The 27,541-nt window shown below is 52.0% G+C and overlaps 9 protein-coding genes across 9 annotated transcripts; 3 read left to right on the plus strand and 6 right to left on the minus strand.

Annotated features, from left to right (window-relative positions):
• Positions 1-45: 45 nt before the first annotated feature.
• Positions 46-728, minus strand: N7496_001344 (putative RING finger domain protein; the record flags this gene model as incomplete). The annotated part of the gene is made up of 3 exons (XM_056694275.1): positions 46-229; positions 295-471; positions 637-728. The coding sequence occupies 3 exons, from the start codon at positions 726-728 to the stop codon at positions 46-48; spliced, it is 453 nt and encodes a 150-aa protein (XP_056561004.1).
• Positions 729-1,632: 904 nt separating this feature from the next.
• On the minus strand, positions 1,633-3,479 carry N7496_001345 (sugar porter family MFS transporter; the record flags this gene model as incomplete). Its single annotated transcript, XM_056694276.1, has 5 exons — positions 1,633-1,826; positions 1,881-2,041; positions 2,120-2,860; positions 2,948-3,227; positions 3,302-3,479. 5 exons carry the CDS (start codon positions 3,477-3,479, stop codon positions 1,633-1,635), a joined length of 1,554 nt encoding a protein of 517 aa, XP_056561005.1.
• A 1,454-nt stretch (positions 3,480-4,933) lies between these two features.
• On the plus strand, positions 4,934-6,839 carry N7496_001346 (homeobox domain-containing protein; the record flags this gene model as incomplete). Its single annotated transcript, XM_056694277.1, has 3 exons — positions 4,934-5,106; positions 5,208-5,319; positions 5,394-6,839. The coding sequence occupies 3 exons, from the start codon at positions 4,934-4,936 to the stop codon at positions 6,837-6,839; spliced, it is 1,731 nt and encodes a 576-aa protein (XP_056561006.1).
• A 1,560-nt stretch (positions 6,840-8,399) lies between these two features.
• On the minus strand, positions 8,400-10,179 carry N7496_001347 (flavin monoamine oxidase family protein; the record flags this gene model as incomplete). Its single annotated transcript, XM_056694278.1, has 4 exons — positions 8,400-9,397; positions 9,420-9,808; positions 9,900-9,937; positions 10,054-10,179. 4 exons carry the CDS (start codon positions 10,177-10,179, stop codon positions 8,400-8,402), a joined length of 1,551 nt encoding a protein of 516 aa, XP_056561007.1.
• An 821-nt stretch (positions 10,180-11,000) lies between these two features.
• Positions 11,001-11,963, minus strand: N7496_001348 (uncharacterized protein; the record flags this gene model as incomplete). The annotated part of the gene is made up of 1 exon (XM_056694279.1): positions 11,001-11,963. One exon carries the CDS (start codon positions 11,961-11,963, stop codon positions 11,001-11,003), a length of 963 nt encoding a protein of 320 aa, XP_056561008.1.
• A 2,145-nt stretch (positions 11,964-14,108) lies between these two features.
• Positions 14,109-16,217, minus strand: N7496_001349 (T6SS phospholipase effector Tle1-like catalytic domain-containing protein; the record flags this gene model as incomplete). The annotated part of the gene is made up of 2 exons (XM_056694280.1): positions 14,109-16,010; positions 16,092-16,217. The coding sequence occupies 2 exons, from the start codon at positions 16,215-16,217 to the stop codon at positions 14,109-14,111; spliced, it is 2,028 nt and encodes a 675-aa protein (XP_056561009.1).
• Positions 16,218-19,879: 3,662 nt separating this feature from the next.
• N7496_001350 (peroxidase/cytochrome P450 family protein) lies at positions 19,880-23,492 on the plus strand (the record flags this gene model as incomplete). The annotated part of the gene is made up of 5 exons (XM_056694281.1): positions 19,880-20,287; positions 20,366-20,463; positions 20,521-20,762; positions 20,820-23,369; positions 23,428-23,492. The coding sequence occupies 5 exons, from the start codon at positions 19,880-19,882 to the stop codon at positions 23,490-23,492; spliced, it is 3,363 nt and encodes a 1,120-aa protein (XP_056561010.1).
• Positions 23,493-24,073: 581 nt separating this feature from the next.
• N7496_001351 (dynactin subunit 5) lies at positions 24,074-24,776 on the plus strand (the record flags this gene model as incomplete). The annotated part of the gene is made up of 2 exons (XM_056694282.1): positions 24,074-24,112; positions 24,213-24,776. 2 exons carry the CDS (start codon positions 24,074-24,076, stop codon positions 24,774-24,776), a joined length of 603 nt encoding a protein of 200 aa, XP_056561011.1.
• A 238-nt stretch (positions 24,777-25,014) lies between these two features.
• On the minus strand, positions 25,015-27,505 carry ccg9 (putative trehalose synthase (Ccg-9); the record flags this gene model as incomplete). Its single annotated transcript, XM_056694283.1, has 6 exons — positions 25,015-25,709; positions 25,786-25,895; positions 25,950-26,414; positions 26,480-26,755; positions 26,815-27,208; positions 27,289-27,505. 6 exons carry the CDS (start codon positions 27,503-27,505, stop codon positions 25,015-25,017), a joined length of 2,157 nt encoding a protein of 718 aa, XP_056561012.1.
• Positions 27,506-27,541: the final 36 nt, after the last annotated feature.

The following is a 27,541-nucleotide window of genomic DNA, read 5'->3' on the forward strand; positions in this document are numbered from 1 at the left end:
GAATACCTCCACGCCAAAAGTCTTCGCAGACCGAGTTCCAGAAGGTCATACCATCCATACATAGTCATTTCGCGGCGGATGCTCTGGCACATAATACGCCCGGTGACATAATGGACAGTTATAGTGGTCTCCCAAGAACCACTTTTCAAGGCACTCTCGATGAAAGACATGCAAACATCGCAACTCGCGGATTTCTTCGGAGCGATTTACTTGCTCCAAGCAAACAGCACTGAATACTTTTGTCAGTCATCAAGGAAACACGATGTCTGCCATCCAAAGGTTTCGAGGTCTTACCAGACAAATTGACCGTCCACGGCTTCGGAAAGACCCAGCGTGCCCTTCGTGGTGGTCCACCACTGCTCCAACGTGCGAGTCGGTGATACAGCATCGAGACTACGCAAGCGCTCGTCTGGATTTTTCCTCGACCGCAAAAATGCCCGGCGATCACGCCGGTTGATGAGGATCGTTAGACTAGGAGAGTCAGTATCATAATTTGTGTAACCCGAACCGGGGCATAAACCAAAGATAAGCAATGAAAGAAAAAGAGGGGAAGTCAAGATTGAGCAGCGTTTAGTGTATCCAGAATGAGATTATTCTTCCACGATATGAGGTCAAACCAGTCAGCAAAGTGCTTACATTAAGCTCAAAACGATCAGCAGCACCACGCCTAGTCCGATCCCCAAGACGATGGCCATGTGGCTCTTCTTTAAACTGCTGTCTTCTCCCATCGCCGCTGTGTGGTGTCTTCTGATGAGCGACAGCCGACTAGTGAAAAGATGAACTCCTCGACCCCAGTGCTCGACGCGGCTTCCCGAGCCACCGAGTAATCAACTGCGGGTGAGGAGATGCCCAGTACGGAGCCTAACCGGAGAGGGGGGAGGATGAAAAGATGCAGGAGGCGACAGGGCACTTGAACAGCGTGGCCTGGGGAGTTCAAGAACAGAAAAAAGGAATCTAAACGAAAATCCCAGAGAGTGTGACGTGCGAGTCAGCCAAGACAGCCGACGTTAATAATTAAAAACCCTCGCGCCCGTGTTCAAGGAGAGCAGAACTGATGATCGACCTGTCAAAGCGGGGAGAGCTCGCCTGTGGAGAACACGATTCAGCGATGAGGATTCATTGGAAGAATCATGGACTCATGGGGATTATGGTCCTTCCCCCTCCCTTGTCGCTGGGGGACCAATCGAAGCGAGTGGCGCTCAAAGGGATGGGCGGGCCAAGTAGCTAGCGGCTGGGAATTTTGATCGGCTGGATTGCCCGTTTTCTTGGAGAGTTTCTGGGCTGGGCCTGTGGGCTTGTGGAACGATGTCACTGAACGACATTGTAAGGTGCCGCGTCGTATGATTGTTCGGGTCGGAGTCTGTTGGTCTGTTGGTTGGCTTGGTGTTTCCTTGGAGTTGTGCGACAGATAAAGGATGAAGAACGACGTGGTGGATGGTGTCAGGCTGTCAGGCTCTACCATACTGACTTGGACTATGAGTCCCGAACTTTAGATCCTTGCCTCTCTCTTCGACTCCACCCCCGCCCCCCACTGCTACCGAGTTCTCCACTGCTTTAGTTTATTTGTGATTTTGTGGAGATCCACACCAGCAAAAACACTGAGATCTGGATCAGCTTCTAATATTGAACTATCTAGCCATGGATAAATCCGGCGTTCTCGATGTTCAGCACCCCCGCCTCCTCCTTCTCCGACCGTGGATGCACCACATTACCTTCTTCGGGGATTCGTTCCAGTACTCGATCAAACAGCTGGTCAATCTCTTCAAGTGTCTTCTGTTTCGTCTCTGGAAAATAAAAGTAGATAACCGGGAGCGACACGCACAGATCTGGACGAAAGTTAGCGCGAAAACTTACAACACACGCAGGGATGAGACACTGACTCCAGGCTACGAAGACAAAATAAAACTTCCATTGAAGTTTCCCCAATGCGATGGGCGATACCTGATTCCACAGCGTACTCACTGCCCAGTTTCCGATTCCGACCGCGAAGGCGTTGCCCTTGCCTCGAATCTGCATCGGCATTACTTCTGCCATATACACCCTGCAACCCCCTTTTTGTCAGTCCGGGTCGCGCCGTACCGGAAGCAAGGCGGGCAAAACGGTTTCAGAGAACACTTACCAACCAACGGGCCCATATGAAAGAGAGAATATCACCGATACGGCGAAAAGGAAAAAGACCCCGCCAATACTGTATCCGATGCGTTGACCATCCGGATTCTGCGAGTTTAACACTGCCTCGCAGATCAGCGCCAGCGAGATGCCTACCGTACCGAAGAGCAGCGGCTTGCGGCGACCGACGCGGTCGAGGATGAAGACGATGAAGATGAGGTTCGATATTGGGCCCACGCAGTTGTAGAGGCCCGCGACGAGCGTGTTGCGGCTCCCCGTGAAACCGAGCGCCTTGTACATGATTGTTTGATAGTACCCAATCACGTTAATACCGGTCATTTGGGTGAAAGCTTGGACCGCAAGTCCGTGACTGAAGGAACAGTTAGCCCGTGTTTCTTTCACTTCTCGCCCGAGGGCATTCGCAACGAACAGCATCCGAGTCCGCCATTGAGGAACGGTGAACATGGGCATCCAGCCCTGCGCAGCCACAGACTGCTCGGCTTCGATAGTCCGGCAGATCTCACTGTACTCTGCCTCAATCCAATCCTCATTGGTACCGTCAAAGTGCAACTTGTGGAGCACCCGCTTCCCCTCTGAATATCTTCCCTTCTCAATGAGATACCGTGGAGACTCGGGCAGGAAGATCATTCCAACGACCAACACCAATGCCGGAACAACCTGAAAGGCCAACGGGAAGCGCCACTGGAATTGGCTAGAGTCTGATGCGTGGAGAGATCCATATCCTATCCATCTGTATTCTCGTCCGGATCAGCTGTTATCCTCGGATAGCCCTATGCCATGGCATCTCTGCAGGATTCACGGGTGTTGCAATTCTTACGTGCTGACAATGAAACCAACTCCAATCATTTGCTGTGCCAACCCCACGATCAAGCCACGGGACTTTGGATGAGCAAACTCGGCCTGATAGACCGGGACCGACATGGACATGAGCCCGACGGCCCATCCTGCCAAGATGCGACCCACCAGGATCATCGCCAAGTTCCGTGCCGATGCCTGAAGAGTGGCGCCGATGAGACATATGAATGCGCCCATTTGAATTGTGAATTTGCGGCCAAAGCGATCCATTGTCAAGCCACCTTGCAAGGCCCCGATGACGGCTAGAATGTACATACCGGACGTGGTAAGAAGGAGGCACACGCAGATTCATGGGAATAGCAGTATCAAGACTTACCTCCACCGGAGAAGGTACTATTGATCGCACCGATAATGGACGATGTCTGCGTGGTATTGAAATACTGCAAGAAATTGGGCGATGCTATCACGTCGGTCATCACTCCACTGTCATATCCAAACAGAAATGACCCGGTTGCCGCCAACGTGGCGACCCCAATCGTATAGAAACGGCCCATCACGAGAGAATGTCGAGCTGATATCTCTCTAGGAATAATGAATGGGGTTCTACTGTGGGAAAACCCAACTTAGTCTACACCACTACGTGGGTACGCCCGATGCAGCACGATCATGGTCCTTTAATACTGCAGATGCTGAGACCACCGGGCCCACGAAAGCGGGGAGCAGTCAATCGGAAAGGTAGAAAAGAAAAGACTCTGCCCAAGATCCCTGCTAGTAACCGACCGGGGCTGGAAAGTAAAAAGAGGTGAAATTGGAAAAGAATGCAGAATCCGGGGGTTGTGACCGGTCCCTCTCCACGGGGAGGTTTTCGGAGGATCCGCCTATCACAGTGGGCGATTGACTGACGAGGCGTGTGGCCCGACACCCTCAATCCGTCCCCGGTGTGCCGAACCGTTCAACCCCCGCAATCGAGGCAAGGATATAGTATCCTCGGTTGCATTTCTTGGGATATTTGCATATTACTAGCGTCATTTTAGTCTGACTGTATCCCGGCATAGAACGTTTCTAGAACCCGGTAATTGGCTTGCTACCTTCGGCTATGCTGGCCAAGTGGCCTAGGAAACCCCGCGGGCATGCCGGTGCCCGATGCCCCTCGCTTAGATGTCGAAGTTGAGGAGCCAAGGTGGCAATTTACAAGCTTACGATTCTGACTGGATTATATTTATCCATCTATGAGAGACAGGGCTTGTAGGTCGTGGTTCTGGCGTTTTATTTAATTGGTATTAGTGATGACTGGACAGTTTTGGTCTCATCTTGGATTCTCCAAGTATACAATATCCCATCTCCCACGTGACAGGACCCTCGTGGCGGTCACGTGAAGACGTGTCGAGGCGCGTTTGGGTCAATTGAGCCACCTCGTCAGCACTTGGCCATAGCTAAAGAAAGGACTAGAGACACCATTAAAATCACCACCCCTGGAAATAAACAGTAGAAACACCCCTAGAGATTCACTGGAATTCCTCAGATCTCACACATTCCACCACACGTGCAGACACGCGAGGGCCCCATCGGCCATACCAGGCGTACTCCAGAGTGGGGATCCCGAATTACCTCCGAGACTGTATGGATAGAAGCACGCGTTCATAGTTAGGAGAAAAAATCAAGTATTCTAGTCAGAGACAAAATCAAATACTGAATTTACAAATGTTACACACTCTATAGAACTAGAATAAAAAAATAAAAAATCATAATCGCGTCTCCGAGCACGGTGCAAGTCACAGGTACTTCGCGGGTGCACGTCGTGACTAGCGCGGGCCACGTTCTTGCTACCCTCCGCGTCCACATCGCGACGCGATTTCTCACGGCCCTCTCTGCATACTCGCTTTTCCAGCCTCATCCCAACTTTTCTTCTCTTCTCGATTCCTATTCTACTCCACAATACTCACCATCTTGATCTTTCTCTAAACGGACTTGTTTTCCCCCCCCAATGCACTCATAGTCCAATTCGACCATGTCCGACCCGGAGCTTTCAGTGGCGGCCTCGTCCTCACCGTCACTACCGGCCGCAGACTCCAATGCCTTGACCTACGCTTTCTTGGTACACTCCCAGAAAACCCTGACACAGAACTTACCTCCACGAGTCGACAACAAGTTGCTCGCTCGTCAAAAGCGGCGTCGGACGAGGTATGTTTTTTTTGGTTCTTTGGGTCATTAGTGCAAATGGGCCGATACGCGTCGTTGAAAGCACCCAAAAACTAACCACCACAACCCACGTTCGACAATAGCCCGGAGGACCATGCCATCCTAGAAGCCGAGTACCAAATCAATCCAAAGCCGGACAAGGTTGCCCGCACACATATTGTGAATCGCGTCTCGCTGGGCGAGAAAGAGGTCCAGGTACGCGATGCCAAGACTTGGAGCGTCCACAATCTTCCCGCCGTCCGGCTAATAATTTTCTTGCCTTGAAATAGATTTGGTTCCAGAATCGCCGCCAGAACGACAGGAGGAAATTGAAACCTCTCCAACCGCACGAGCTGCTTGCACCGCGCTCAAGTATGTCCGACTCGTCGGGTCACCCAGCGAGTGATGATAACGCGTCCGCGGAACCGGGGTCGTCGAGTGGGGCAGAGCAGGTTGAGAGTCAGGACCGACCGGAGGATTCACGACCAAAATCCTGGGGTGGGGATCTGTTGCAGTTGTCTGATGAGTCTGATCCGATAATGGGCGACAGAGATGAGATGGAACCGGTGTTGCAGAGTACGCAGACTAGTGTGGCCACGGAGGTTATTGAAGAGACCCCGCCAACCACGCAGGAGGAGTTTTATGGTGCGAATTCACAACAAACCCTGAATGAGGTATCACCGGAGGAGTCATCGCTGCAAGTACCCAAGCGAAAACGGTCCATGTCGGATATTCGGGGAGAAGTAGCGAGCGAGCAGCCCGCGGTGCACACACATACCACGCCGGTCAAGTCACCACCTTCACTGCGCCTGTCACTATCCTTTGATGGCGAGGCCATGGTGCGGAAGGAGGATGAGATGACACCGTCGCCGCCCAAGGGTCGGAACTCTCTGCGCATCGCCATGTCCTCGGATGGCAAAGCTGTGATCCGTGGCGAGAACGAACCTTCCCCGTCCAAGAACCGCGTAGCCATGTTCTCTGTACGTCGGCCGAAGATCTCAGGCTTGCGTCGCAGCAGCAGTGCTATCTTCCCGGCCACGCCGCGGGCCGGCATGGCCGAGAACGATCGAGTCTTCGGTCGCTCTCGCGACCCTCGAAACTGGGAGTCTGCCTTTGACACGGATGCACGAAGTGCCCTGTCCACTCCAATGTCCTCTCAAAAAGCCCCCACTTCTTCCCCCGGTCTCTTCCAGTCACGCAGCCAGCGCTCTTTGACCCGGAGTGCATCGCAACGGCACAGCCTGGTCTCGGTGCATGCCGACTCGGCTCGCACGCCGATCTCTCAATCAATGGGAGAGAAAAGGCGAAAGCTCTCTCGGGCCGTGTCATCCCTGGGCAGGTTAGAGACGGAGCGGAATCGGGGATCCCCCTATCAAGTCTCCAAACTGTCCAAGAACATGACATCAAAGTCTGGCAAGCAAGATCTCGAGCTCGATCCCGGTGATTCCGACAAGGAGAATTGGGTCCCAGGCACTCGCTCCACACAAGCCCGTCGGCGTACTACCTCACACGTCCCGCGACCCGTTCTGCGTGATGCCAACCGCAAAAGCGGCCTCGGCATCATGTCCGGTAGCAAACGCAACCGACAATACCCATCCGGGGTCCAGGGTAAATCAGGGCCCGATCTGAGTGCAGAAGTATCAGCGTTCATGGCCGGCGGTGCCGGCGGCAGTCAAGAAGATGACTTGGACTGTGTCCAGGGTCTTCTATCCCTCAGTCAAGGGGCATGGCGATAAGACCTGATAAAGGAGCACTAAAATAGCCCTGTGGGAACCCATTTGTCAAGGTCAATGTCATATACCAATCACCAATTCCCCCCTTGTCTTTGTCTATTTCCTTTGTCCACTTTCACCTTTTTTTTTTCTTTGTCATCTTGTCTTCATGACTTTTCGCGATGTGTGCTTGCAAGCGGTCTTTGCCACATCTGTCACGTGAACCACATGAATCGAATCCCTTGTTTCCAAGGTCTGTCTGTCATCCTGTCAAGGACCTTGCCCTTTCATGTCTCTCCTGTACTCCTTTGCTTGATTCGGGTGTTCCCTCCCTGTGGTCTGAGTGAATTTGGCCCTATAGTCGTCTGAGCTGTGGGTTGAAGGAAGTGATGTGTCTGACGGCGGGGTGCGGATTGCGGGAGATAACTCCCGGTGTAGATCTACTAATCCTGGAATGAAATCCTAGTTACGACCATTTTCAAATATCTACATTTTAGAGGAGTAATTATATTGATCTAATTATCGATTGTATCTTGGATGGTTGTTATTGCCGGGATGTCACCATAACATGTGCCCCTCGCAGGCTTAGCCCTATACACGTTCTAACCCAGTGCCATTATACATAGACCCTGATCGAGCATAGTCCACTCAGGAAGCCATTAGATTACCTGTGCAGGTTGCACTGATTTTCAAGTTAGAACTAGCATAGTACTTTTTGAATTATCCTCTTGCCCCCATCTATACGAAGCTGATGCACGAGTCCTAGTTCTCCATTTAACCGTCCATTATACTGCCACTCAAACTTTACATGAAATTTCCTTCCCATCTGAACATTCAAAACTAACCTCGACCACAATCAGATTCCTAAGCAAAAAGATAACCCAACCAACCCCCTCAAACATTTAATAAAAGCCAAAAAATTGACCGACGCAGGGGTCGAACCTGCAATCTCTTGATTCGTAGTCAAGCGCCTTGCCATTGGGCCAGCCGGCCGCTACCCGAGTCCTTGACGTGTAGGCCAAGTGGGCGGATGGAAAGTTTGGAGAATTGTGGATATAAGAGGGGACTAGAGGATTTTGACGACTGACAAGGATTGATTGGTTGATTGGATGTGTGTGGACCCACTTGGATCTGGATGGTCGTAATGGTATGTTCGTGCGATGGGAATCTCTTAGCTATGCAAGAGGTTAAGAGGTTGTCTATTTTCTGATCTTCTTACCTTTTTTTTTAAAGTTATTGCCCCGTAATACCCGACTCAACCTTAATTGTTCGTGTAGGGTTAAGCATTAATGGGGCATAAAGGTTCCATTCGACGATGATGTGGTATATATTTATCGGGAATGTATTACTAGCTCGCCCATCTACAAAGTTGAGTCTGAAGCAAATCCGTAGGAACAGTGTAGCCCATACCCCAAAACAGCTAGGTGTTCCTACGGGTGTGAAATCTTCGAGCCAAGACACCTGATTAAATATAGGCATAAGTCTTCAAGAACAAGGCAAATGAAGAAGTAGACCTATCCATGCATACAGACCAATCGCCAATGACAAGAACAAAGTACAGAGCCTTACTGACCTAAAACAGGATCACCACCCACACCAACTGTACCTAACCCAAGCCTCCCACAAATCTGCACCGCAGCCCTCTCCCCCACTCAAATAAGCCCCAGTCGTCGTCCCCAAAGCCTCAAACGGCGCCGTATGCTCACCCGCAAACCAAAGCCCCCTCTCAGTTCCAACACCTGCCCCACAACGAAGTACCTCAATATCCTTATCAGCCTGTGTAAGACCGACCTGAAAATTGCAATAAGATCCATTACCCGCGTAGGGGTCCCTTTGCCAGCGGGTTGCCAAGATTGCAGTTGGGATACAGTCGGGTGAAGAAGCGTCGTACCCTGGTAACCTGGAGTAGAAAGGTACGAAGAAATTGACCAGGATTTGTCGGTATTGTGATGAGCTCGGGTCTAGTGACGCGATTTGCTCGACGATGTGCGTTGAACAGGGCCCGTAGGTGTAGAAGAGAAGGGTTGGTTGGTTACATGGACTCGGCAATATAGAGAGCGATAGACATTCTTGGTTCCATTCAAGGCCATCGGGGTGATTTGCGTAGGAAGGTTCGAGGAATTGGGCGAATACGGGATTTTTGGCAGATGTTGACCCGTGCTGATCGTTGGTGTTTGTATTCAAATCGGTATGCCAAAAGGCTCGTGGAAATGTTACGTAGACCTTCTCCAGTCGGCCGTAGGATATGCTTTGGATGGCGTCGCGTAGTCGATCTGGAAGAGACGGGGAGAATGCCTGCGTGTTCCGTTTCAACCAACCCATTGGACAGGTGACAACAACCTCGTCGAAGGTGAAGCGATCACCTGTAGCAGTGAATACGGTGATTTGATGCTGAGACTGCCCATTGCCGCGTAGCGGAGCATCAATGCTCACGACAGCCTGCTTGAGTCGGATATCTGCTTGTGATAGTGCAGCCCTGGAGATGTACTCCAGAATCCGTTTATAAGTCGATGCGACGAAATAGTTATCTGCGAGTACATGTGAGCACACAATATACCGAAGACGTATCTCATCGTCCTTTCCTGGAACAGAAAATGTACGCACCTCCATCAATACATTCCTCTAAGCAGAAAAACTTCAAACTCTGTCGCTCAATAGGATCACCCACATAAGCACCCCAGAGCTTACAAGAGTCCAGACAAAGCTGTTTCTCCTCCTCAGAGAAATCAGTCTGCTCCAGCTTTTCCACGAAGAAGTCATACAAACTCCGCTCGGGAGGAATAGTATCGCCATGCTGACTGCTATACTCAAAGGCCTGCTCGATAGTCGCCCACATGAACTCCGAAGCTTTAGTTACAGCATCCTCACCAAGGAGCTGTCCATCGCGCGAGATCGCGATATTCCGCCCTTCCGGGTCATGCGCGACTGTCTGCGTCGCGTTCGCAATAGACAAGATTGGATTTGTACCCGTGCCATGAATCCAATTTGGACCTCTAGTGTCTCGATTAGTCTCAAGTCAGACGACAAAAATACAAAAAAGAGATCCAATTAAATGGGAAATGAGTGGAAAGGATAAAAACATACAGATCCACCAAATGACCACCAACCTCCTCCTGGTGAACCTAAGCAACGAAACGAAGATTAGCAAAACCACATCCTTCATTATCCACGACTCGCTATCACTGAAACCTTCCATGAAGCAAATACTGTACATCGCGGATAGCGGGGAGAAACCTACACGCCCACCAATGCGATCCCGAGCTTCGAGGATAGTCACTCGCGCGCCGTTTTGGAGAAGAATATCGGCGCAGCGCAAGCCTGACAAGCCGGCGCCGATGATGCCGACGTGGGGCTTGGTAGACATGGCGCGGCGAGGGAGATGTCCAAGTGGAGATCTGCACTGTAAAAGCACCGTTTCCGGGCTTAGTTCTATGCTGTACCCGAGACGACAAGCGAAGAGGATAAGTTTCCAGGACCGCGGTCGTTGATAGAAGGTGGGGGGACCCGGTGCGCGGATGATTGGCTGGCGTTAGATCTATGGGCTTGGCCGTTGTTGATAGAGTTTGGGACATTTAGTCTGCCACTTTATCACCTTCATTGAGATTAAAGTATAGGTGGCCAATTATTTTAGTCTACAGAGGGCATATTACTGAATAGAATCGTTTCAAGGATAGCATCTTCATTCAAGTCCGAGTCTGGGTGCTAGACTGCGGAGCGTAGCATAAGCAAAAAAAGTCAGAAAATAAGATACACTGGGATGATGGTATCGAGCAGGGAAACATGAAAAGCAGAGAAACAGATGGACCGTAAAAACCAGTGTTGATGGTACAAAACAAAATGAATTATGCCCAGCATAATGGATAGATGAGAAGCTAAACGCCTGGCCCACCCCGTCGCGCCGCAAAGACAGAAACAAAAAAGCACTAGCGCCACCCATAACGAAACTCCTTTTCGTGTGATGATATCGCTTTGCAAAGATGAGTAGATGGCTGGGTGGTATGTACGTCGTCGGATAAAAGGTAGATGTGTAGTAGGTTCGAGGGTTGTGAGAAAGGATAATGCTGCGACCTTGTGAAGCACTCTGAATGTAGAGGAGAGGCCGCTCGGAGATAGGCTGGACGTGGCAACAATTGTAGCTGAGATCTGGGTGTGCAGAGCTTTGACGAAGCCTATTGTGAAGCCTGCTCAGTCTTCCCAGATGGTCTCCAGGTCAAGGTCCTGTCGGCGCTCCGCGCCGCAGACACTCCATCGCTTGCGCTTGTCACTCCGTGGAGCGTACACACTGGCTCCGCCACGAACATTGCCAAAGGAGCTAGAGGGTGTAGCAATGTCGGATGCGCCGCGTCGTCGGTTGGCAGAGCTTGCTGCGTCGGCCGCGTCTGCAGCAGCCTTCAGCTCTGCAATTCGCTCTTCCTCGAGTGCCTCAGCTTCACCGTCAGGGATGTCGGGAATAGTCTCCAGGGACGAGATACTGGGGCTGCGCGAGCGGAGACTGGTCGGGGTCGATGGCACGGAGGAAGTAGAGGAGGCTGAATGAACCGGGTAGGCCTCATTGTATCGACCGCCGAGGGTAGGAGAGGTATGGATCGACGGGGGACTGTTGATGGGCTGCTGGACGTGAAGAGGCGAGGTGGAACGCAGGCGACCGATGCGCGGGTAATTCTGCGGCATCAAGACTGGCGAGGAGCCCGACTGGGAGGAGGGAGATCGCGGCAGGGTCTCGAGCTCGGCGTTTTCAGAGATAGTCTCGGAAATGTTCAGCGACCCCAGGCGGGTCTCGATGTGATCGTCGCTGCGCATCTGCAAGGGCGTGGATCGCTTTGCGTAGTCGATGGTGGGTTGAGGCGCGGGCACCCCGCGGCCGTTGACGAAGATATATCGTCCACGAGAGTCCAGCCCTGGGGAAGAGTAGGCGCGCGTCATCGAAGGCATTCCGGGGATTCCCACCAGTGATCTTGAGCGGAGATGCGATCGGGCTAAAGGGGATCGGGTCCGAGGAGGAGCCGGAGGTTCGCGAGAGAGCGACAGAGTGATCATGACGTCCTCCTTGGGTGCTCGTTCCGGGGCACCTCCGGAGTTGGGCCCGGTGGGGTCTTTGGAGTCAGAGTGAGAGGAGCGCATGGTTTCAGGTCGGGGTGACCCGTCCATGGCTGTTGCGAATGAGGCGATCGATCGTGGTGGCGTTGGAAAAAAAGGGGGTGAAGGAAGGCGAAGAGGGAGACGGAGAGGGGGGGAAAGTGGTGAAAGAAGAAAAGGGAAAAAGGAGTGGTTGAGATTTACGCTGGGCGCATCATGTAGAGACGAGAGGGAAAAGTCAAGAACCTTGGACCGGCCAAGCTTCGAGAAAGAGGGCAACGTTTGATAAACGTAAAAGAGTGTAGGCGGGGAAAGAAAGTGAGAATGGTGAGGTCAAAGATGAGCGGGAAAAAAAAGGTTGCGGCGAAACGGAGCCAAGGCCCAGACCAAGACCCTGACAAGCCTTGCACTTGATGCTCCTTTAGGCTGTCAACTATTGAATAAAGATATTCGTTCATATTGAATATATCTGGCTTGTTACCAATATGGAAATTCTCTATTTCTGTCCATTTTATTTTGTATTCCACTGGATACTCTCTATAGAAAGGTCGCAGAGTAGGACTGTACACCCCGACAAAATCTCATATTTATCCTCTCAAATTCGAGTTAAATAGTAGATTAGAAGATGGTACCTGAAAAATAAAGAAGACGATTTTAAACCTATCTTGAAAGACCTTTCAACAGAGAAAGTTGAAGCATATCGAGTTGGATCTTGTCTCTAGCTTCGGTCCAGACCTTTAAACTGTCACTGTATCACTTCCTCATGCAAGACGGATATAGCAGCCCTCCACCAATACAATCCATCATCGGTCGCAGATTATCGCAATATTGCTGATATCCGAGAGCCCTGCAGGTATCCGGAGTCTATTGAAACTGCGTCGAGTAATGGGTGCATCCACCGAGTGGTGACCTTCACATGCAAATGATGTCCGACGGAGTTCTTGTCCGAGCAAATAGATCCTTTGATTCAGTTTCTTCGTTCTATATTTAATCCATGAATCATCAATGAACCGTTGCTTCGGAATTGGAAAATCCTTTGTAGTCAAAGCCGAGAAGGGGGTTTCTTTGTGAAATCACATTGTTTCATAAAATCTCGAGGAGACCGTTGCAGAGCCAAGCATCATTCTAATAGTGGTCCAATGAACCGTCTAAGGCTATTTTCAGGTGGACTCAATCACAATCTGAGTATTGGAGCAGGAGCTTGTTCGATGTATGTCGGTGGCTTGAGCTGGCCCGTGGTTCAAGTGTCTCGGCGAGGTCCTACAACTATTCACAACTGTTTAATGAGATCCAATCATACCCGGGACTATTTTCCAATAATTTAGTATGGAATTCTACTGATAATCTATCTCCATACTTATTGAGAATCTAATAGTATTCTTAATATCTCCAGAACTGGTCCAATTTCATCCGAAAAGCTTGGGTTTGGTTTATACTTTGAACGCGGTACATCGCGGGATCAATGTAGAAGGAAGCTAATAAGAAATGAAGGCTAGCTGTGATCAGCTAAGCTCTACTGTCATGTGCCTGACTGGAAATATGTGTGTGATACCATTGCACATGCCAATTACATAGAGAAATGGTGACATGTGCTCAGCCTTGGCGACCGTTATACTCGTTGGATCTAGACCAGAACCATGGATGCCCAAGCCATGACCCCACAACTTTAGTGCCAGCGGAGGAGCGGAAACTGAAGTTGAGACTGCCAGCGCTGAGGCTGACGGTTTGAAGACAGTACTGACTATAATTATGACTATAAAATGTCTCTCGGGTATATTTTGGCCCTGATCTAATACCCTCTACTTCTTTCCAGAGCCTTCTTTCACATCTCATACTTTTGAAATTAGATCTTGCTATGATCCCAGCATCCGCCACCACCATAAGTGTCGTGAAACCAGACTGCGTCCCCAATAACGCGGGGTCACCGAGGTGCCATTGTTCTACTACATCGTATTCGCCCATGCAGCCAGGAGCTGCAGGGATGGGCCAAGTGGGTGATTGCGATATGGACTACAGAACTCTGCACAGTGCGTGGACGGGGATGGGGAATCGTTGGATGATTGTATGGGGAAAGAGGCCAGGAACTAAATTCATCAAGATGAAGAAATTGCCAAATTCGCATTTAGGCGAAGGCATGCATGTAGTACATAAATTAAAGTATTTAAGGTGAACAATCTCCTCGCAACGCGAAACTCAAACAGAAACTTCATGCTTGACTCAAGGCATCGTACAATGCACCGCACAGTGTTCCCTCTTCTGCTTCTGCTCCAGTGCCTCCCTACACTTCGTCGCCACGCTCTTACGAACGTACGTCTCGCGAACACCATCACCCTCATTCTTGAGAACGATCCATTCGCCCATACCATACGATTCCGGCGCGATACGCACACCACGACCGCCACCACCGACGATAACGTTACCTGGGCGATACTTGGGATCGGCTTGCATGCGACGGATGGCTGAGACGTGGATCTCCGCGTCGAGTGGCACATCTCGCACTTCACCGCGCGGTAGGGGCCAACAAATCGGCTTCCATGACCCGTCTTCTTGCAAGTCCATGCGGCGGAAGGGTAGCCATTCCATGATTCGCCACGAGATGACCGACATATGTGGTAGGCCCTGATTGAACATCAAGCAGTCGTGCAAGGAGCCCTTGGTGCTGGACGTGTTCAGTGCGTGCCAGAAGTCGCGACTCGCAGCCGAGCGACCCTTCTCGTCGGGCGAGATGCGGAATGCATCAGGGTTATCATGGTGGTTCTCAACACACTGGCTGGGTCGGCGTGCGGTAATATCCTGCTGAATGGGTGTGTAGTCACCATCGAACTCTTCCAGACACTGGAACTGCTTCATCTTGCGCTCGTCTAGTTCCAGACCAGCCTTTTGAGCCTCCTGCACCATCCAGACAAGAGGTGCGTGGCTGAGAGCCCACTTCTCGCCACCTTCCAGCTTCCAGCCTCCGCCGATATCAGCGTGGCAGCCCGGGAACCAGACCTCGTGAATGTCCTGATCGTCCTCATCCTCGGACTCGTCGCAGTATTGACTGGGGACCTGGATCGATAGGTTACCTGACTGCCCACTGCGGACGGACTGGAGGTCATCGACCGAGGGGGCGGGCTTTGGCACAGCGAGACTGTTGCGTCGTGGGGATGGTGCACGATAGCGCGGGGCGCTCTTTTCGCCTACGTTACTCTCGCTACCCTGGTTCGATGAGTGGTGGGGGGCATGGTAATATGACTCTCCAGCAGCGGGACCCCATCCGGGGAACTCAAAGGTGGGCACTGGTGCGCCGGGGTCGACATCGCCATTCTGAGGTACCTCGCCATTGTCATTCACCGTGATGGCAGGGACCTCCGGTTCAGCGCAGACCTCGTGGGGGTGGTCTTGATGGCGGATGTGCAGGTGATTGTGTGCATCGACATGTCGCGTCATCAAATGGTGCTCCAGACGGCGCGGATCCAGATGATGGCGGTGTCGCTTGTGCTCTTTACCATGTGGCCTCGGACCCGAGATGAGATCCTGACGGAACTTGGCTCGGCGCTCGTCAATGCCGACGGCGTGACGAATTACTTTGGCGGAACTGCGCGCGGTATAGGGGAACTTGCTGCGTTGCATCCAGGCATTTTCAAAGCGAGGGACACTATTGACGGTATCGAAGAGGCCCATGAAGCGAATGCGCGAAATCGGACGACTGAAGGTTTCTCGGAAGGCTTTCATATAGTCGAAGAGTTTTTGCTTCTCATCTTTCTCCCTCTCATGCTCACCTGCGCGCTGCTGCCATTTCGCAAAGGTCTTCCAGGCAAATCGGATGAGCTCTTCGTTGCCGGCTTCCAGTAGGCCGATATAGTCTAACATCTCGGCCAGGAATCGCGCAATGTATGCGCCGCGACTGAAACCGATGAAATAAATCTCGTCGCCAGGGGAATAGTATCGCATCAAGAATTTGTAGCCGCCCATGACATGTTCGTCGAATGAGGAGCCGATGGCCGAATCCTTGGCCTTTTGGTACCAGGACTTGATGCGCTGGATGCGACCATGGCTGCTGAGTGATTTGGTGGTCACGTAGGTGCCGATTCCGGGTTGGTAGTAGTGATATTGGTGGCTCTGGCTACGATCCAGCATCTATAGTTTCGGAGTCGCTTTATTTAGCATGTTATGTTGGGGTGAAGAGATCGAGGACAAGAATAGGAGGCAGGAGCATACGCGAAAGATTTTCAACACATTACTATCGGATTCATCACCTGCAAATTTGTTGCCCGTGCCATCAAAGCAGAGAACAAACTGCTTTGGAGGACCGTGAGGGTGTGTAGGACCCGTGTACTGAGCCATGATGCAGTGTTTATCGAGGGGCGCAATTCGGATTGTCCGACGGGCGGACTATATACGTGAGAGACGGATATTCTCCGCACGAAAAGGACTCATGCGCACGACGAACTGGAGCAATTCGGACGAAGAGAAATCAGCGAACGGAGGATGGCCTCAAACAAGATTGGCAGGATAAGAATGTTCTCAGCGTGTCACCCACCGAGACGATCGCTGCAGTCCAGCCATAGAATACGTCAAGCTCGAGTGGGCCGGGCGACTTGGTGGGTGGGGGGCTGGCACATTCCAACCAGTCCACTGCACGGTTGTTTTTCTCGTCTCGTATTATTTTCAATTTTATTATTTTGCCTTCCTCCTGTGGCCTTCCTTGGAGACCAATTGAGGAATAATTTCCCCGACTTGTGACGCTCTGATCGTTGCTAGAAAGGGCAAGAAAAGCTCTCCCACAATTCCAGGTTCCCACGTTCAAGGCTGGCGTTGACACTTTATCCAGGGATCTATGAGCGGCCACCTCCCTGCTCACGTTGCACAAGGACAAAACTCTACGTCTCGACACGCATAATCGATCTCTATCGGGGTAACATCCCATCCAATAATGGTCATGTCTCGGATCATCTTGCTGCTCTTACCATCCGGGCTGGACGCCTGCCTCAGGAAGGATAGTCGCCAAAGTCTCGAGTCCAGCAACAAGCCTCCTGTACGGAGTCCTGTGCATAAAATACAACTCCGTATAGTTGTGATTGATTGCGGAGAATCAATCTTACTTGGCAAGTGGGGGTACTTCCCGGGCTTGACGGGGGCGCCAGGAGGCGCGACAGACTCTGATTTTTTTGCCGTTGCTCCGCGACAATGGCCACTATTGGATCCAGCTGGCGTTCAAGTTGGACCTATGGGACGGCGGCTCCATATTCGTCGTTCGGGACATTCCTTTCGAGGCTTGTCGATCGTTCCCCACGCGGACAAGGATTGTCATCGGGTCCCCAATGGTGCGGTGCCTTGTGCTTTGGCTCAGGGGCGTAAGGGGTGGGCGACTGGATGAGATCACTCTCTTCTTGCTATCCACGGACCCTGAGTTTCTGAACAAAACAAGATGGCAAGCTCTGCTAAACTTGTGATCGAGTGGCTTTGAGGGCAGGCGACTCACTAGACCAACCATGATGAACCGAGACGAACCGAAAGACGAACTCAAGACGGGCTAAGATGAACTAACTACAGTAGGACGAACTAGTCTGGTCCGCTTGTCATCTCCACTAATTGACTCCACCTGTCTGTGCCGTCACACGGACCGAAACTTTCACAAGTTGATATTACTCCGTAATGTACGGAGTAGTAGTAGAACTACTTGAGCTTCTAAGCGGAGGGAAGGGAGGAAAGAATTTTCGGTCAGTGGGTCCCCACCTTTCAGCTGGCGTCTCTGACGGCTAGAGATGCAGTACGGCGTACAGACGGGAGTTGGCGTTGCGTCTCCTGAACCCGGCTGATCGTTCCAACCCATTTAGGATCAGAATCACATGGAATTCTATTCGGATGGTGGCGATATTTAGAAGTCCTACATTTTACGATTGGTACGTTTTTATTCATCCCTCGGAGGATCGCAGCAGCCAACCTCGGGAGCGGCCGTGCCCCAGACTTTGACCGTCAGTGCTCGAGCCGTGGTTTAGTTCTTCAGGGCTTAGTTCTCTGCAGGATATCCGGAAGGGTCCGAAATCTTGACTGGATCGGATCTGGGTTTCTTTGTTATTTGCTAAGTACGATGGAGAAGGTTGTCATGGACGGATAACACAAGCTATACCAACCATATAGATACCCTTATGGATGCCATGGCTTCTTTGTGCCGAGTATGGTGGAGATATTTGCCTTTCGTGAAAATCACGAGTGAAAAAAAATAAGAAAGGAAATGCTGTAAAACACCCTCTAAAGGTTACAGCAAGACCCTGACGGTGGGGCGAGGCGATAGATCAGATTCTGATGAATTTGATGATGATGACTGGCAGCATCGAGTCTATGGACTGCCAATGACAAGGGGCGTAATACGGTTCGTGCTGTTGGCCCGTTCGCCACTAAGAAAGCCAACTCAAATCGCGCTAAATACAAACTTGGTTGCCGCTAATTTGCACTAAGATGCTCTAAAAAATCCATAGTCAAGTGGGCGAACGGGTGGGTCTGCCGATCTGATTAATACTGTAAACAATGGATTCAGTTCTTCTTGACAGGAGAGGAGGAGTGTTTCTTGGAGAGAAGGTAATTTGGAATTTTCTCCTGCAGCTAAGTCGAAATAGTAATCTTGCATAATATTAGGTTCAATTAGATGAAGATGTATTGTAATATTTGGCTAAACGGAGTACAGTACTGTATACTCACTCCCCTTCCCTTGCGTCGCTGGCTATTAACCAACAAGTCATGGCTGCCTTATGGCCATGGCAGCCCCCTCCAACTGCACTCCTTCAGGCGACTCGCCCAACCACACCCCTCGGTTACACTCCCCCCTTTAAAGCTGGTCGTTTCGTAATCGTCCTCCAGCCAGCCACCTCGACGAGATGTTTTCCGATCGGGAGATCAAGCCCGTCCCACCAATCCCCCACTTGGCGCCTCGACCACCCCCCATGGGCGCCCATCGAGTCCATCTGGCTGGATCTCGAGATCCCAGTGTGGGGCGCTATGACTCCCTCCGAGATTTAGTTTCTCCAGCAAAGTACACCGCTACATACGGCTCTGTACTAGCGAGTGTCACTTATCACATTGAATCCGACTCGTGGTGAACCCTGCCTATCATCCACGTAGGGGAGGAGATGCTGCTGCTGCCGTCACTATAATCATGGGGCGACGTCGATCGTGTGTCCTCGACATGGTCGCAGGTTTCAGAATCTCAGCTCCCTATCCAATGCGACAACCCAGCTCTCCTCTCCTCCCCCGCCAAGCTGTCAGGTAGAGACAGAACAATGTCCTATCCGATGTGTACACTCCGTACCGAGATTCAAAACGCAGTGCCGAGAATGGACCGCTAGAAAAGACCCGGTGTAAAGCGCCTCGACGTGCCGTGTCCAATTGCCTGGCCCACCCCCTTTCCCAAGCAACAAAGCAAACCTGGAGCTTCCCCCCACCAGCCACGGAAAAAAAAGGCCTGCAGGATTATCACTTTCTGCGTTGAGTGTGGTTCGTCATTACAGCTATCATCATGATCCGTTATCCTCTCCTACAGGCTCCACCGCCGAATCAGCTCCAGCTGGACCCAGCTCTGGAGCTTGTCCCACGCGGGGCCGCAGGTGTGATTGGTAAACCTGGCTCCTCGCCCTTAACCACGGGTGACGGGCAGATCGAGGCTAAGACTCTTACGAACCTTTCCCATTCCCAATCAGATCGGCCCTTGCCAGTCAATCAACTATTGGTGATAACAAATCCGCCACTGCGGACGCTCCACAGTCCTGCAGGAGCTGACTTGGGTTGCCCGCGCAGCTCGTTTTTAAACCCGCCGATGCGCGCACTGCATGCGAGCTCTTCCTTTTCCCCCTCCTCGTTTCTCTCCCTCCTGATCTGGCCTCTGTTAGCCATTCTTAATTGTTTGTTGTGGTTTTTGTCTAATAATTTCCCTTTTTTTCTGTCCTTTTCCGCGCTCAATTCTTGAGTGACCGTCCTGTCTGTGTAGGAGAACCCCAGAAACAACCGTCGCCATGTTGCGGAGATTCTCTACCCAGTTCAAGAGGAATAAGGATTCCAAGGATACGAATGGCGACGCCGAACAGCCCAAGAGCTCCAAGGAGACCAGCAAGCGCTTCTCCAAGGCTGCGCAGCCCACGCGCAAGGCTACTTCCCATGAGGACAAGCACCAACCTGTGAACCGGGCCGAAGTCGTCGCTGTTTTCGAGAAGTATGCGCAGGCCATTCACGCCTCGCGCGAGCCATTGCCTAACCAGACTGGTGATGGTACCTATCTAAAGCATGACCAGTCCTCCGGTCTGTTCAATGACATCAAGTCGCTCGGTTTCCGCGATCTCAACACCGTCAAGGACCTGATCAAGAACAAGGCCTCGGGCGAACTGATCGATGACAAGACCTACCTTATGGAGCGCATCATTCAGGTATGAGCTACGATCGGTTGCGCAGCAATTAATTGATATTCGATCGATTGAGTAAACTAACGGCGATCCGAACAACAGCTTGTCGCCGATATGCCCGGCCACTCCAAGAACCGTACCGAGCTCACTAACCAGTTCCTGGATGAGCTTTGGAACTCTCTCCCTCACCCCCCTCTCTCGTGAGTGATGCTCGATTGAATCGAAATGCGCAATTGACTTCCTAACACATAAAATAGTTACATGGGCGACGACTACAAGTACCGCTCCGCCGATGGCTCCAACAACAACCCTACTCTTCCCTGGTTGGGCGCTGCTAATACCCCCTACTGCCGCACCATTCCTCCCTTGACCATCCAGCCCACCGGTTTGCCCGACGCCGGTCTGATCTTCGACAGTCTCTTTGCTCGTCAAGAGTTCACCCCCCACCCCAACAAGGTGTCTAGTGTTTTCTTCGACTGGGCCTCTCTCATCATCCACGGTAGGCTTTGTTGATGACTCCGCGGTGAAGCGCAATTGCTGATAAAAATCAACACAGACATTTTCCAGACCGACTACCAACAACAGCACCTGAACAAGACCTCTGCCTACCTTGATCTGTCCATTCTGTACGGTGATGTCAAGGAACAGCAGGACTTGATCCGTTCTCACCAGGGCGGTAAGCTGAAGCCCGACTGCTTCTCCGAGGGTCGTCTGCAGGCCCTCCCCGCTGCCTGCGGTGTCCTCCTGGTCATGCTTAACCGTTTCCACAACCACGTTGTGGAGCAGCTTGCTGAGATTAATGAGAATGGTCGCTTCACCAAGCCTAAGGATGATCTGCCTGAGGAGAAGGCTAAGAAGGCTTGGGCCAAGTATGACGAGGACCTGTTCCAGACCGGTCGTCTGATTACTTGCGGTCTGTACATCAACATTACCCTGTACGATTACCTCCGCACGATTGTCAACTTGAACCGCACCAACTCTACCTGGTGCCTGGACCCCCGTGCCCAGATGGAGAAGGCTGGTGCTACTCCCTCCGGTCTCGGCAACCAGTGCTCTGTCGAGTTCAACCTGGCCTACCGCTGGCACTCTACCATTGCCCAGGGTGATGAGAAGTGGATCGAAGAGGTCTATTTCGATCTCATGGGCAAGCCCGCTGAGGAGGTTAGCATGCACGAGTTGCTGATGGGCATGAAGAAGGTTGATAGCTTGCTCGACCCCGATCCGTCCAAGCGTACCTTTGCTCGCCTGCAGCGCCAGGAGGATGGAACCTTCAAGGATGAGGAGCTTGTAAAGATCCTCACAAACGCTTGCGAGGATGTTGCCAGCTCTTTCGGTCCCCGTAACATCCCCAAGGCCCTCCGTTCTATTGAGATCCTCGGTATCGAGGCTTCTCGTAGGTGGCACGTTGGTTCCCTCAACGAGTTCCGTAAGCACTTCGGCCTGAAGACTTATGAAACTTTCGAGGAGATCAACTCCGACCCCGAGATTGCCAACAACCTGCGCCACCTGTACGAGCACCCCGACTACGTCGAGCTGTATCCCGGTATCATTTGCGAGGAACCCAAGGAGCCCATGATCCCCGGTGTCGGTATCGCCCCGACCTACACCATCTCGCGTGCTGTGCTGTCTGATGCCGTCGCCCTGGTCCGTGGTGACCGTCACTACACCGTTGACTACAACCCTCGTAACCTGACCAACTGGGGTTACAACGAGTGCCGCTACGACCTGAACATCAACCAGGGCTGTGTCTTCTACAAGCTGGCTACCCGTGCTTTCCCCAACTGGTTCAAACCTGACTCTATCTACGCTCACTACCCCATGACCATCCCCACCGAGAACCGCAACATCATGAAGAACTTGGGTCGTGAGCAGGACTACTCCTACGACCGCCCCTCGTTCACCCCGTCGCGCATCAACCTAACCTCTCACCAGAACGCCAAGCTGGTCCTGGAGAACCAGAAGGACTTCAAACCGGCGTGGAGCGGTGCTATGGCGGAGCTGTTCGGCAAGGGCGAGTTCGATGCTCAGCAGCGTGAGGCTATGGGCCATGCCTTCAGCGCCGAGGACTTCCCTACCTTGGTTAAGAAGTTCTACGAGGATGTTACTCTTCGCCTGATCAAGGAGAAGGGCGCCAAGCTGGCTGGTATCAACCAGATTGACATCACCCGCGACGTTGGCAACCTTGCCCACGTCCACTTTGCCTCGGCCCTCTTCGGCCTGCCGCTGAAGACCGACGAGAACCCCCGCGGTCTCTTCACCGAGCACGAGATGTACATGATCCTCACCACGATCTACTCTGCTCTCTTCTTCGACGTGGACGCCACCAAGTCGTTCTCCCTGAACCGCGCTTCCACTGCCGTCTCTCAGCAGCTCGGCAACGTCGTGGAGGCCACCGTCAAGGCCGATACCAACAGCGGCCTGCTGTCCGGCCTGATGGATAACTTCCGTCCTCACGACAACGCCCTCCGTGAGTACGGCACCGCCGCTCTCCGTCGTCTGGAGGAGTCTGGCCTCAGCGCTTCCCAGATTACCTGGTCCCAGATCATTCCGACCATCGTCGGTATGGTCCCCAACCAGGGCCAGGTCTTCACCCAGATCATCGAGTACTACACCTCGCCCGAGGGCGAGAAGCACTGGGCCGAGATCAACCGTCTCTCCAACGAGGACACCAAGGAGTCCGACGAGAAGCTGTACCGCTACTGCTTGGAGGCCATCCGTATCAACGGTACCTTCGGTGCTTACCGCGAGGCCCAGAATGCCGTCACCGTCGAGGAGAACGGCAAGACCATCGAGATCCAGCCCGGTAGCAAGATTTTCGCCTCCTTCGTCCAGGCCAACCACGACTCCAGCGTTTTCCCCGAGCCCAAAGAGGTTAACCTCGACCGCCCTATTGACTCGTACATCAACCACGGCCAGGGCCCCAGCACTGGCTTCGGCCAGGAGATTACCAAGATTGCCCTCGTCGCTATGCTGCGCGTTGTCGGTCGTCTGGAGAACCTCCGCCGCGCTCTCGGTGCCCAGGGTCAGCTCAAGAAGGTTCCCCAGGAGGGCGGTTACTATGTCTACCTCCGCCAGGATGGTACCTCTTACTTCCCCTTCCCGATGTGTAAGTTCCACTTCGATTCTATTCTTCTCCTGTTTACTTTACTAACGGATTCCAACAGCGCTCAAGCTCCACTGGGACGGCGAGTTCGACTTTGGCAAGACCCAGCCGGCGAAGAAGCACTAAGCTCTCGTCTGAGTTATTTGAAAATATCGACGTCTCGACTGATGAGTTGTGTATCACATTGGGGATGTGGTTTAATGTGCGGCATGCTATATGCGTGATCGTGTTTAATGTTTTGATAATTGTTTCAGAGACAAATTTGTCTCGCAGGATATCCAGAGATTGTGTTTTTAGTTTTTGGGAATTTTGTAGCTGTAGTATAGTTTCAATGATGAAATCCTATCCAAGAAAATAACCCCAACTTGCAATCGTTCCTCTACATCACAAAACAAAACCTTCCTGGCAGCGTTTATTCCTGCCAAATCCCACCGCTGTTGAGCAGTCTTCTCCATCCAAACAGACCAAGAATCCCTCCTGTGACTCCCCCTAGTCAGGTGGTAACAGCCCCAGAAGGTTAGGGTCGGGTAACCAACTTCCTAACACCCGAGGTCAACCATGGTGTTTGATGCCATTTTCTAAAGTACATAACAGTAGGATTGTCGCAGTTGCCGATATACTTGGCTGTGTACACCGCCTTCGGGGGTGCGTCTATTCACGCAAGCTCAAGAACCACCACCAACAGCTTCACAACAAACCCATTCAAGATGCCTCCCAAAGCCGCCAAGGGCGAGTACATTGAGACGGTACGCGGTGTCGCTGGTTAAGAAATTACCAGCTCCCATATCCATTCCGGACAGACCTGCAATCTCCGGCTTCATAACAAGCTAAGCTCACACGCAACAGGACACGGGCAACAAGATCTCGCGCCGCTCCCAAATCCACGGCACCCAACACATCATCCTCGGCGGTAAAACCGTCATCCAAGCCGAAGCCGTGATCCGAGGCGACTTGTACCGTCTCCCTTCAACCGCCTCCACAGACCCGAGCAACCCCCCACAACCATCCAATGCCCCCAGCGTCGCAATCACCGTCGGCCGCTACAGTTACATCTCCAAGAGTGCAGTCTTACGCCCGCCTAGCCGGTTACACCGCGGCGTTCACTCGTTCTACCCGCTGAAGATTGGCGACCATGTCTTTGTTGGAGAGTCGGCTGTGATTGAGGCCGCGTCTCTGGGGAATCATGTCCATGTTGGCGCGGGAGCGACGGTGGGCAGTATGGCTATTATCAAGGATTTTGCAGTCGTGCTGGATGGTGCGGTCGTTCCGCCTGGTATGGTGGTGCCGAGTTGGTGTGTTGTTGGGGGGCGACCGGCGCGAATTGTTGGTGAAGTTGGTGAGGGATATGGCGTGGAGGGGGCCGAGGGTGGAATGGCGAGGGAGAGATACCGTGTCGTTGGGAGACCGTGAGATGTTTTGTTTTGTTTGGGGATGGGGATGGCGCTGCTCTTGAATCTTATCAATGATACCCCTTGTCGTTTTTCTCTCAATGAATTGTCTATGTTGTTTCTCATGCTCTTCCGAACGATTCTTTCCTCTATACTTGAATATCATTCGAGATCAAGTTACATCCATTAAGCGGATATGACCATACAACCATGGACTGCATAGCTGAATGGGCAAACAGATAACCAGCTACTGGGATTTGCTATCCCATCTTTTCAATTTCAACCTCTCTAGTCAGACGAGACATATCGGGAGCAACGGAGACACCGCTCTCTTCGAACGCTAGGTTGTTAATCCACTGCCCATTGGGCCGCACAGGCTCTCCTTTGGAGAACTTGGAGGCAATATAGAGCCAGCTCAAGGTATTGCCAACGGTGCTCACTTCGTCACAGACGTGGCCGAGCGCATACTCCGACATTCGACGGTGGAGCGCCTCGTCCGTCCAGAGATCGAACAGATGCCTCGCGACAGCATCCGTATCACCGACATCCACCAAGAAACCGTTCTTGTGGTTCTCAATCTGGAGCGGAATGCCACCAGCCCGCGTGGCAATCACGGGTACACCTTTATGGATTGCCTCTGAAACCTTGACCTCGAATCCTTCTCGAGTCGACAGTTGCAACGCAATCGTCGCCTTCGATAGCAAGGCATTCAAAACCTGATCCGAGGGCCTCAATCGTATGACGCAGATCAAATGGCGAACGTAAGGAATCTTATGTTCGATGTGATCAATCACTTGGTCATAGATGACCGCTCCGTCGGGGTCATCCACCGAGCCATGACCGCATATCAGGAGCTTCGGGGATTTCAATTTAGGCTGTTCACGAGCGAGCCGATTGTGGAACTTCTCATATGCATCCAACACATCGAAGATTCCTTTAGACGGGTCAAAGCGTGCTATCTGCACGATATATTGGTCTGATTGCTGCACGTTGGCACGCTATCTCATGCAAGCTTATCGGAGGACTCTTACCGTCCGGATGTTGGATCGTTGGCATCTCTGCATTCCTGCAGGCTGCGTTAAAGATCCGGCCATAGTGGGCGACATCCCAGTCTCGCATGTTTTTGTTCAACCCATCTAACCTGTGACACGTCAGCGAGACAACACCCGTCGATATCCTCGGAGGGTGGACTTACCAATCGGTCGCTGCGGGCATGTAGCCAACGATCTCTGGTGGTACATCGCGAGGCACAAATTCACTGACGGGGTGAGTGATGAAACAATCGGCAAGCTTGGCGTTTTCCCATAGGGACTTCCACGCCTCTGCCTGAGAAGTCCCCAGCTCGTTGACAAGATCACTTCGGAGCTGGATATGACTTCGAAAAATGATCGGTCGTTCCGGTGCTAGACGTTTAGCAACCGGTATGAGACCCGGCATCTGAGGATCATCGACAATCAACAGGTCTGCTCCTCCTTCCGCCGGTGAGCACAGGGGACCTCCCGGTACAGTCCAGTATCGCTTAGCATTCTCTTCAATCCAGCCAGTGAGTAAGTTCCGGTCATCGGTACTCAGGCGCTCGTCTGGGCTTGCGATGCCTTGAAGGATATTGTGTGTGTGCTTGGTCACCCGAAAGACACCCGGCCGTGGCCGAGGGACATACCTAAAACGTGATGTCAGCTGGGATTCATATTTATTGCCCAATCCAGTAGTCGAAGCTTCGCATACCATTTGATGTCCGTACCTAATGAGTGTGAAAAGCGAACCAGAGCATGCCTCATCAAAGCCACCCCTCCACCCTGCGGTGTTGCGCTGAAGAATGCAATCTTCACCTTCCGCTTCTTGAGGTCAGCAGCATAAAAATTACATGCCTCCCACGTATGAGCCGAAACGGTCTTCTTGAAATCGTCAAGATTCGTTAGACACACGTGGAAGTCAGTATCAACCTCCACGAGGCCCATATATCCCACTTGTAGCAGGGGAGAATTCTCCGGTCCAAACAGCCTGCGGGAAAGGTATAGTTTCAGTGCTTATTCTCCACACATTTGCCGATCCCAACCAACCTAACACATTTTCGGGCCATTGATTCGGCCTGTTCGTCAATCGTCTTGGACTCCCAAGATCGGGGTTGCACTTGTGCGCGCGAGGAAAATCGACCTAGCAAGCTCAATCCTGGCAACACCAAGGGAATAATATCGAGCTCGGCCCACAATCGGGAGCAGAGATCCGGACATGAGGCTGCAACGTGCCTGTGCATTGCAACGCCGACAATTTTCTCGAGATGCTTCTCCCCATAAGCTTTCAGCTGGGAGATGATGAACTCGACAGCCTCGTTGGTGCATGGCTGATGTTCATTTGGTTGGTACTTTTTCTCGATAAAGTCTAGTAAATAGGTTGCATCTCGAATCGCAATCGCAATTGTTGAGCCATGCTGGTCGGAGAATGAAGTCGTAATACCTGCATATATGGTCTTTTTTTCTTGTCAGCGCCCGCTATAGTATCTTATCCTTCCACTTATCGCTGCGCGTACATCTGACGGTGGCCCCGACCAGGCATGCCGATGGTATTGATGCGCCAGTCGCTGGTGTAAGGTCGCGGACGGGCGACGATCGAACCTCGAAGCATCTGTGACCATGGTGTTGCTAAATCAAATGGCGCATAGTATGAAGATTTGGAGGAGATAACGATAACCGACGAGACACGACTCCCAAGATACTTCCATAGAGTGATTTCACCTCCATGACGTAGAAACATTCTCACCAATCCATGGGTTCGGGGCAGGATCCGTCG

Source organism: Penicillium cataractarum, assembly GCF_028827025.1.
Source record: "Penicillium cataractarum strain IBT 29864 chromosome Unknown utg000001l, whole genome shotgun sequence".
Classification (NCBI taxonomy): Eukaryota; Fungi; Ascomycota; class Eurotiomycetes; order Eurotiales; family Aspergillaceae; genus Penicillium; species Penicillium cataractarum.